Here is a 10,447-nt window from a genome sequence, read left to right as displayed (position 1 = left end):
AAGACGTTTAATAGATAAAGCAAAAGCCGTGCATGCAAGCAAAGCAAAACAAGGAATTCATTCCCTACTTCCCATCGGCAGGCAGGCGTTCAGCCACCTCCAGGACAGCAGGGCTCCATCACGCGTAACGGTTACTTGGGAAGACAAACGCCATCACTCCCAACGTCCCCCCCTTCCTTCTTCTTCCCCCAGCTTTATATGGTGAACATGATGTCATATGGTATGGAATATCCCTCTGGTCAGTTGGGGTCAGCTGTTCCGGCTGTGTCCCCTCCCAGGTTCTTGTGCACCCCCAGCCTGCTCACTGGTGGGGTGGGGTGAGGAGCAGAAAAGGCCTTGGCTCTGTGTAACCGCTGCTCAGCAGTAACTAGAACATACCAGAGATATCAACACTGTTTCCAGCACAAATCCAAAACATAGCCCCATACTAGCTACTATGAAGAAATTAACTCTATCCCAGCCAAAACCAGCACAAGTGAAAATATAAATTGCTGTACAACCCTCACCATACAATGAGCCTGCTGACTGTCTACTAAGAACCTTAAACTTCTCACTAAACATCTGTCAGCTAAAGACAGATTACTTTTTGAGGCCAAGAAAGAGCAGGAGGGATATGAAAACTGCAAGCACTGGGAACAGTGGATCAAACAGCTTTAGTTCCAAACTGTATAGGCAAGCATGGGCAGTGGGCTGCCTCCAGGAAGGATCGTGGTCAAGTGGAGTTGCACCTGGTTACTGACAGAGTTGGTGATAACAGCAGCAAAGGGCTGGCAGGAAGGTAGCATAGAGACTGTATTGGCTTTTCTGGAGTGGTTTTTCTCTAGTGAACTAGGAGTTGATGATGAAAAAGTTTATTTTTAACCATGTAGCTGAGGCATAATGTTTCCAGCAGCCTGAACAAAGGCATCTAACTAAATGAAGAGGTGGGGGTGTTGGGTGACTTTACACAGCTTGCCCTGGACGCATTCCCAGCGTGATATGAGCGTGTCTGGCACAGCTCTGTGCTGTGGACAGGACCAATTGGTAGCTGTTTGTACCATGGCTGCTACTGTCAACTTTGGGTATCTAGTTGTTCTGCTCATGGTGTTTTACAGGTGAGTGGTATCCCATCACTTGGGAAAATGAAGGGATGGTAGTGGACTGTAACTTCACTTTGCAGCTGTAGTGGTCAGGCAGAAGGGTGGAGAGACTGGTGTAAAAGAATGATGAGCTCATTTTTTGAGCTCATTTTTTAAGCTCTTTTGTTCTCAAACGTTTTGGACCGCAGGCAACTACCTTAATCCTCAATTTCTCTCAAGTTTATGGTTTAAACTTTAAAGCAGCCTGGTGCTAAGGAGCTGTCACCATGGCTTTATAAACCACAGTTTGGGAACTGCTGGTGTGGATAATTGTGTCCTTCTGGGGCAAAAGCCACTATGACCATAGCATTTCAGTCTGAAGATGTGAAACATCTGTGCAGCTTGGGAGCAGCAAACGGTGCTGTGGCAGCGTTCAGGCAAAATGCGGAACAAGGCGAGGATAGCTGGGTAACTGGCAGAGACCTGTGCTTGCACCTAAGTGGCGAGACTGAAAAGACAAGTCCTTACTGTTAATGGAGACAGTGTGGACTCCCAGGGAGTTAATCAAAATCTCTGTTGGTGGGTAGATGTAATAGACTGCTCTAAGTGCTGACTTTGGCCTGCAAAGGTGGTACAGAAAGCTGTATCTGAAAGCACTAGAAGCAGAACTCCTGTGGCTTCAGGTTACATCTTCCTGCATATAGAGAATACTTTTAAGTTTAAATAGGGCCAAATTTTAACAAAAAATGGGGCTTTGAAAATCAAAGGGAGGGTTAAAAATTTTTTTCCCGCAGTTCTTCAGGGTGCAGTCTTTGGATTGCAGCCTTATAAACCTCTAAAAAGCAAAGCTTTTAGATGTGATGTGTTCCTGTGGCTTTCAAAGGAAGGACGTAAGAACTACGAGACTCCCAATAAAGCAGAAAAAACTGATATAGAGTCATACTTGTTATCACTAAACAAGGCACAGGGTGTAGCACACATCTAACGTTGTGTAAGCTTGGGGCTTACAGACTTTCATTTACGAAACAGACTTGCTGTTGTAGTTTTATTATAGTTTATTCCATTGTAGAAAGTAAGACTCTTGCAAGTGCCCATTATTTTTTTCAGAGCACAGCTCTCCCATGCGACCGTGGAGGTGTAAGGGTGTTGTGAATGTCCAGGCTTCCAGCAGCGTCCAAGTTAATAACACTCTGCAATAGCTGCTACAATTTCCCAAGGATCGGTAACAAAACGCCACTGGCGTGAAATGTCTGCTGGAGAGAGATGAATTAAACTGTGGGCTTTGCGGAAACCTCAGCAATCCATTTTGTATGTCTGCCTTTCTAGGGATTTAAACATGAGAGGGAACGTGTGGGTGAGACGAAGATAAACTTCTTAGAGCTTAGGCTATTTCTACTCATTATAATTTTGAGCATTTCCCAAGTTGTTTTTCAAAGGGCTCCTCAAAGATTGAAATATTCATCGCATTATTTGTTTTTCAGTCTTAGAAATTATTATACAAATGACTATACATACATATAATCATCACCTAGAAAAAGATGATGTCTGAAAAATCTTTCTTACAAAGTCTGTTTTGGGGGAGATTTTTTAAAACGACTATATGCATGATGTGTTTGCCTCTTAAAGCATTTTTACACCAAATAGTTAAGTAGAAAAACCTTTGCTCTCCTCTGCTTGTTATTTAAATAGTTGCACTCCACTCTGCTATTCATTGAAACCAATGGGAAGCTATTGCGGAGCTAATGGTGAACAATTTACACGGTGACAAAATGTGTCTATGCTGTGATAGAGACGCAAGTTTAGGGCCTCAACAGCACCACAGTCAGAGGAGACTGCAGTGCATGTTCCCCTGGAAAGGAGACAAGTAATTGGATAGAATAATCAAAGAATCAAATATCCTCTTGATTTTTAACTTGGGTAGAAAGACAAAATCGTTTTTTAACTAAAAGTTGCTCAATTTTGTTAGCTGAAGTCAATACAGCCCGAAAAGTCAAGTTTTTAAAGCAGCTGGAAACAAGGAGAAGGAGCTAGTACAGGTGTGTACCACATCCCCACCCCTGTTTGTACTAATAGTGAAGCGTAGAGGAAGGTTTGGCAACTGCTTTTATCACTTTGCACGCACACACTCCATCCCCTCTCCACTTTTTTTAGTCGGATCTTACGATTTTTCCATTATAAGACGTCTTTACCTTTTAAGAACGGGGCGGGGAGAAGTTAAATTAGGCCTTTGCATTCCAGCTGTGGCAAATGCCAGATAAATAACATGGCAGTCAAAAGTGGTCTTGAGCAAAGTTGTTGCCTGCTGAAGTCTGTGCCCTCCCCGCCACCCCGCTGCCCTGGCCCAGAGCTGCTGCCCGCCGGGGAGGCTGCTCTGCCCCAGCAGCCACGGGGACGAGCAAGGGGCTCCCTGTGTCGTCGTCAGGTGCATCTTCACGTGTCCTACTGCCGCCTTGTCCCAGGCTTTTGCCCTGCTCTCGGAGGCTTAACCATGCCGGTAATGGGAGCTAATTCAGGTTTTCCTGTGAATTAATTCTTAAGGTGGCTCTTAATCATAAACTAATTTATGCTGAACCACTGATGGCAGGCTGTAACACCGATAAATCATATAAATGGAAATTTATTGAAGTGGAAGTGATTTTTTTCCATTAAGCGTTTGCCGATGAGGGAAAATGGAAAGAATTGGCCTCAGTGAATATCAGCCTTGGGATGTTTCCCTTGGGGCAGAGCTGACCCCCAGGCTGAGAGGGTCATTCTTAGTTCAGGCAATTAGATGCAGGCTAGTCTTGATCATCCTGTTGAAGAAAATATGTATTTTCAGATTTGCATAAATTGCTGCTCTGCTTATATCATGTAATTCATGTGCTGTGTCGATCGCTGGTAAATCCACTCTTCTGTCAGGGATAAAGGGCATTGAGATGCCGTGGGTCGTTCCCCAGGACGGTCTGCTGGTTACAGCCCTGTGTCACCGACCTGTCCAAGCCCCTTGAAGGCAGCACTGGTGCAAGGTGATTTCTATGGCGAATAAACATTTCCTGAAGCATTTTGGTGCATTTTATCTGAACATCTCTTGAAAATCACCTGGTCTGGCTTATCAGTCATCGCAGCTGCCGGTATACAAACCAGATGAAAGATGGAAGCTTCCAGGGCGCTTTGAAGTCTGCGAGACTTATGTGCGTTGCTTCTGTGGAGCTATTGAGATCTGATTTGAAAACCTTTGCTTTCATAAACAATTTTTGTCTCAGATGTGAATTTCAGACTTCCTTTTTCATCTGCAGTATGCTATATATAAACATTACAGATCTGAAGGTACCAAGCCACTAGACAGGTCTTGTAACTGTTGTGCGCCATTCCTGACTTCCGCTCAGAGCTCAAAGCAAAATACTAATTTTTGTTTTCCAGTTTTTCCAATATACCTGGCTCAGCTAATCCATATCTTGTTACAAAAAGTAGCAGTTGAACAGCAATTGCTTATAATACTTTGACTGAAGAGGTAGCATGTGGAAAAGCTATTAGTCACGAGAATGTTTTAAAGCTTGTTCAGGTGTTTCGCTCTGAAAAATTAGCTCTTATTCATTAAGACTCATTGATTTTTTTTTTATTTTGTTTTATTTTCTCTGTTGTTGGCTTTGTTTTGTTTAAAACTATTGCTTAGAATTGTTTTGTTCCTTTGGATAAGGTGCTCTTTGAGAACATCATCTGATTATCATCTTCCAGGATACATATTTAAATATGTGGCTTTGCAAAGCTGCAGTTTTACTTTATGCATGTTCAAAAAGCAGTAAAGGAAGTGGTGTCCAGGTAAGCTGTCTTTCCAAATGCTTTCAAGTGCTTTCAAATTGTATGTAAAACAGGACTTAAAAAGGAAAAGAAAGAGGAAGCATGGTCTATTTTTAAAGCATCGTAGTGGATTTAGAAGATCCAGACTGAGACTCCAGCTCTGTGGTCGGCTTTCCACCTTACCTTTGGTAGGTTACTGGAACAGAGAGTTGGAAAACTGCCAAATTGTTCTTTCATCAGGAAGGCTGGGTGTGTTGAAACTGGAATAACACTGCACTGATCACAGCAAGAACGCCGTTTCTGGTTTGAATGAGCATGTGTGTGCTCTTACACATGCCTTATACTCAAAAATTCTGTGGTTGGGCACTTGCTGAGAAGGTCCCTGGTGAAATTCTCTTCTGTTTCATTACGACCAAAGATTTGAACCTGTTTTGGAGGTAGCACCTGAACAAGGGAGGTCTTAGCTCTTCTGGGCAGGGGTAACATTGATGTCCCTTCCCCCTCTCAAAGGATCTTGGTTTCGCTTTGCTGCAGCATGGGAAGGATTTTGAGATATCAGACTCCTTTGTAGCAGGAAAAGCAATTTTTATGTTGAGCTTTGTGAATTGCTTAACATCTCAGAGCTTCTGTACCCAATCTGTGAAATGAAAGGAGAAGGATTATTTTGTTTTGTTTTCTCAGTCACCGCCTGTGTTTGGACTTTAAGCTCTTTGGGATAGATATTTCTGCATGCACAGTATCTGTTGTAACATGGTGCTGATTGGTTATTGTCCTGTTATTGTATTATGGAGAACCAACATCAAGACAAATATTTGTCAAACCTTGTCCTCTTTCAGAAAAACATTTATAGTGAGGTAATGTTCAAATGCTGAAACCATTTCCATCTCTAGCACAAAATAGAAATTCGTAATTATACAGGAGTCTTTCAGGGCTTGCATTTTAAGCATTACGTTGTACCTTGCGAGCCATGTGAATATTTCCAGGCCTTTGTAAAGCGTGGCTGAAACACGGCGCTTGTGCAGCAGAACTGCTGACCCATGGCAGAGCGGGTCCCCGCTGCGGTTGCTTGTCCTGCATAGGGAAGTGAGATGCAGGGACTTGGCCAAGGGCCCCTGGCAGATGCTGCCAGAACAAGGGGTTGGATCCAGAGTCTTTGAACTCGACTCTGTTGCCCTCTCCTTCACTTAGGGAGAAGGTTAAGTGTGAGAGGCAGACCCGTGCCAAATCCAGCTAAGCGGTTGTTAGGAGGCAGCAGTTGCAATAGAAGCCATAAGGGCCACTTTGCCTTGGGATTATCCTTCCTGAGCAGTTTCTCTTGGAAAATGTCCGGTGTACAAATTAGAGATTTAACTCTGAACACGAAGAACTTGCTGTAGGGGCTGTGCTTGATGATGTTGCCTGTCCTGGAGAAGGCAAGATAGTTCCCTGTCCCAAGAAGGCAGGACGAGGGATGCAGGTATAGCTGCCAAGCAAAATAAATACTGTGATATAATCTATCGTCACTTTGGGAGTGGAGAGAAATGAAAACTGAAAGGAGGAGAGGGATATAGCAATGCAAGTAAGAGAGGTAGAGCAATCAGATGGAAAGGGGATCCAGGATAAGAGAAATTTAAAGCTAAAAGCCCATCTGCACGCTGCAGAGAAACACATCTGGTGTTTGGGACATTCAGTAAGTCTCCAGACTTTCTGGGTCCTTTCTCCACTGTCCCGGGCTGCGCAGCAAAGAGAAAGGGAGGAAGCCCCAAGCTTAGGTCTCCACTGTCCACTACTTATTTCTGTACCCAGGGATGATTTTGCACGGATCAACTCTTTGCTCTGGTGGCAGCAGCTGTTGCTGTGGGCCGTCACTGTGGGCTGCGACCTTCTGCTCATGCATTTAAAGCAGCCAGTAGTAGCCTTGTTGGCATCACAGGGCCTTTTACTGCATTCAGCGTGGCAGACCCTGCATGAGGTGGGCGAGCCCTGAGAAGAGGAAGGGATTTATTTCACTCATCTCAGGAAATTGCCTTGATTTAAGCCATTTGTCACTCTGAGTTTGCGGCCTTCTGTGGATATCACCCAGACAGCGTTTTCACTTTTTGTATCTTTTCCAGATGTTTCTTGATATCAGATGGATGGGAAACGGGACTGTTGTGTCCTCGCTCTGCTCAACAAACAGGACTTTTTCAAAAGACACTTCCTAACCTGGCGAATACTATCTAATCCCCTATTCTAGATCTGAAGGTTGGAGTAGGATCAGAGAATAGTTTTCCTACCTGGGCCTCTCATTCATAAAATAACAGGCAAAACTTGGCTTGCAGTTGGAGATTGTTATCAAAGTCCAGTAGTGATGGTAGGATAGGATCTGGAAACGCTGTCCCCCTTGATACAAGCACACACAGTCTATACAAACCCTGGTTTTCCCATCCACTTCCATTCTTTCCCTTCTTCCTTTTTTTTCTGTTCTGCCGCCCCTTTTTCTCTCTCTGATTTGGGGAAATGTAGGAGTCCCTTGTTTCCAGGTTTTCCTCAGTAACCACATAAGCTTCCCTCAGATGCTGATGGGTACAAGAATATCTTCATCGAAAAAGACTTTATGCCTTACAGGATAGGTGTCTAACCTTGTACAGGCTTGAAAGTAAATACAAAGTAACTAGAGTTTCTTACTTCATTAAACATATATCAAAAGAACCATTTTGAGGTGTTTTATTTTAAATTATTTTTCTGGAGGAACCTGGGAACTTCCTTCTCTTCAGTGAAAACTGCTGGGTACAGAATTGTTTTTATCTCTGCCAATTGCTAACAAACATTGCTAAATGGTAACAAATAGCCTAATAATTTGGTCATCACTAGTTTTTTTAAAAACAGCTTTCCTCACAGTGAGTTGGTTACAAAACTTGTGCTAGTGACTATGTTAGATATCATCAGTAGCATCAAAGAAGAGTGAGCACACATTTCCAGAGTTGAATGCCCTTACCCAAAAAGGTATTTGCAACTTTGCTGTGAAGACCTGTTATTTCACATGGCTATGTAGATCAGAACAGACTTTGAAATCATCTCATGCATACTAAGACATGCTACTTTCTGTGTTTGATTTTTTTTTTTAACCTTTAAAGCTTTCAGAGTTATGAATTGTCATGAGACGCCTAAGCTTCACCAGTAGATGTTGTAAGTTGATTCTGTATAAGAGCTCCTCAACAAGACAGCCACTGGACGTGTATAATTACAGACCATTGCATAGGGAGAGATTCATAAATGGCTAATCTGTAGCTAGGAATGGTTTTGAGGTGCAACCTTGAAACTGACTTGTATGCATGAAAATCATTTTGAAGATTGAGTGACTAACTATTGGTAAGACAAGATGAAAAATGTTTTTGTCCTGCCAGCTGACCTTCTGTGGATCAAGGCTGGTTTTCCACAGAGAGGTGCTAGCAAGAAGGAGAATGGGTTATGCAATTTGTTGTTTTAATTTGCATATTTATTCAAGTGCATCTTCCCAGTGACCTCCTAATAGCTGAGCAGTGTCAGATGACAGCGCTTTTGCTGTTGCTGATGTCTGCCAGGGTGTCAGGCTGGCTTGTTCACGAAACGGGAAGGGCCAGGCTGGGTTCCTATCCAGGCAAAAGCAGTCAGTGGGGCTATAGGAAAAAAGCCTTCTTACGCGACTTAAAAGCAAAGTGTTCATACATGTAGCTTTAATTTCACGGAGTGGGGCAGAGGGGCTAGGAGAGATGGGCAACAACCCAAGTGTTACCAAGGGTCTGGGTCTGGCCTTGGTGAGAGTGAACATCTTTTGGTTGCTCAAGCCAAAGCTCGTGAGACTTGCCTGGCACTGAGAAATGGTTTTGGATACAGCCGTAGAGGAGACATCCCTTCTGCCGCTCTTGCTGGTTACTGACGATGTACCCGTGCACTGAAGCTGGGGGGAACAACTCCTTTTGCAAATAGCGAAGAGCAGCTTTCACAAGTGGCGGAGGGCCAGGGACGGGAATCAGAACTGACTCCCCCTCTTGTCTGTGCCATGCACCGCTTGCAAGTTCAGAGTCACTTACAAACCTGCACTTTGGTGTTCCTGTCTTTAACCACTACCGTTAAATGAGATGCACTGCTTCTTCATGACAAATTAAGATTCTTAAGGAGTTGGGGTTTAAGTACTTTCATGTCCTTAGAAATTTGGGGGGAGTTGTGATTAATGCAGAAGCTGCTGTGACACGGAGTAGAAGCAATCATCTAGTTTCACATTCACCAGCAGCTTACAAGAATCAGAGGTCTAGCTGTTTCCTGATGGATTGTCTGCAGTCTGAGATTCGCTGGAAGGATGACCATCTCTTTAATGCCAACGTGTGATTTTTTTAATCGTTGTTTTTTTAAAAACTGTGTTCTCAAATCTGGATTCCCTGATTTATATTAATAAATAGGTTGTGGTACTGCATCATAGCAGCTGGATATTTGAGAAATAATTTGCTCTTATCCAAATTCTGAAATATTCTTGCAGCTCAGCTGGATCGAATTAGATTTTAATTTAAAAAATAATGCACCATGTGTTTACTTGAACCAAAACATTGCTTTGCAATGAACTAGTGGATTAAATATAAATTTGGGAAAATAATGCAATATAAATATGCTAGCTATACAGAATATTTTTAAGAACTAAATTTCTATTGGGCTTCTGTTTGGATTTTACTTAGAAGCAGTGCTTTGAAATACTTAGGGACTGTAAACTTCTGCTGGTGTGTAGCCAAGGCGAGTCTTCTAGAAAGTACACTCAACCTTAGAAGTAGTAGCAAGTGGAGCAGATGCAGGCAGGCAGGAGCAAGTGAGAAACCACAATGTTTCCTTGAAGTTCACTTCTTCCTCCTCCTTTTCCCTTGTAAAAATACATGCTTTTTATAGAATTAGAGTATTATTATCCTGAACTATAGAGAGAACTTTTGGTATCCTTTTTAATAAATGAATTTAATGATGGAATAGATCTAGATAAGATATGAATATTTATGCTTAGTAGTTTCTTCCTGGAGATAATGAGTTTTGACGAATCAAATAATGTTTAAGGTTTTTAAGTATTGTCTTATTTTCAAAAGAACATCTTACCATATAAACATGGTTTCTGCCTTGTTTTGTCACTGATGACCTTGCCAACCAGATTTCAAAAGTGAAACACAGAAAGATAATTCAATGTCTGTCTCTCTCTCTCCCTGTCTAGATTATCAGCGTCTGATGACAGTGGCGGAGGGGATCACAACACTGCTGTTCCCGTTTCAGTGGCAGCACGTGTACGTCCCCATCCTTCCTGCCTCTCTCCTGCATTTTCTGGATGCTCCCGTTCCCTACCTGATGGGGCTGCAGTCCAAGGAGGGAACCGACCGCTCCAAGCTGGAGCTGCCTCAGGAGGTCAGTCTCCGCCTTTGGGGTTGCTATCCTGAAACATGTTATTAATATTTGTGTGAATCCCTGCTGGAAAATGCCTTGCCTGGTGTTAGGAGGCTTCTCTAGCACTATGAAGACTGTTTGCCAGCAGGAGCGAGGTAGTTGGGGAAGTCTCCACAGTCCTTCTCGGTCCATTTCTGAATTTAATGAGTGCCACTAATTATACTTCTAAATGCTTCTCCTTCTGCTTCTTGCTGTGACACTGA

At 43.0% G+C, this 10,447-nt stretch overlaps 1 protein-coding gene across 1 annotated transcript in view; it reads left to right on the top strand.

The window, feature by feature from the left end:
- Positions 1 to 10,447, top strand: part of LOC104080218 (DENN domain-containing protein 5B) — a 42,243-nt gene that overhangs the window by 9,020 nt on the left and 22,776 nt on the right. The window contains exon 3 of the mRNA XM_009582528.1: positions 10,018 to 10,205. Coding sequence (XP_009580823.1) covers positions 10,018 to 10,205 — 188 coding nt within the window. The remainder of the gene's footprint in view (positions 1 to 10,017; positions 10,206 to 10,447) is intronic.

The sequence above is a fragment of the Fulmarus glacialis genome, unplaced genomic scaffold (assembly GCF_000690835.1).
Source record: "Fulmarus glacialis isolate BGI_N327 unplaced genomic scaffold, ASM69083v1 scaffold28687, whole genome shotgun sequence".
NCBI classification, from domain to species: domain Eukaryota; kingdom Metazoa; phylum Chordata; class Aves; order Procellariiformes; family Procellariidae; genus Fulmarus; species Fulmarus glacialis.
The sequence above is the reverse complement of the archived record's forward strand: the minus strand, read 5'-3'. Positions and strand labels throughout refer to the sequence as shown.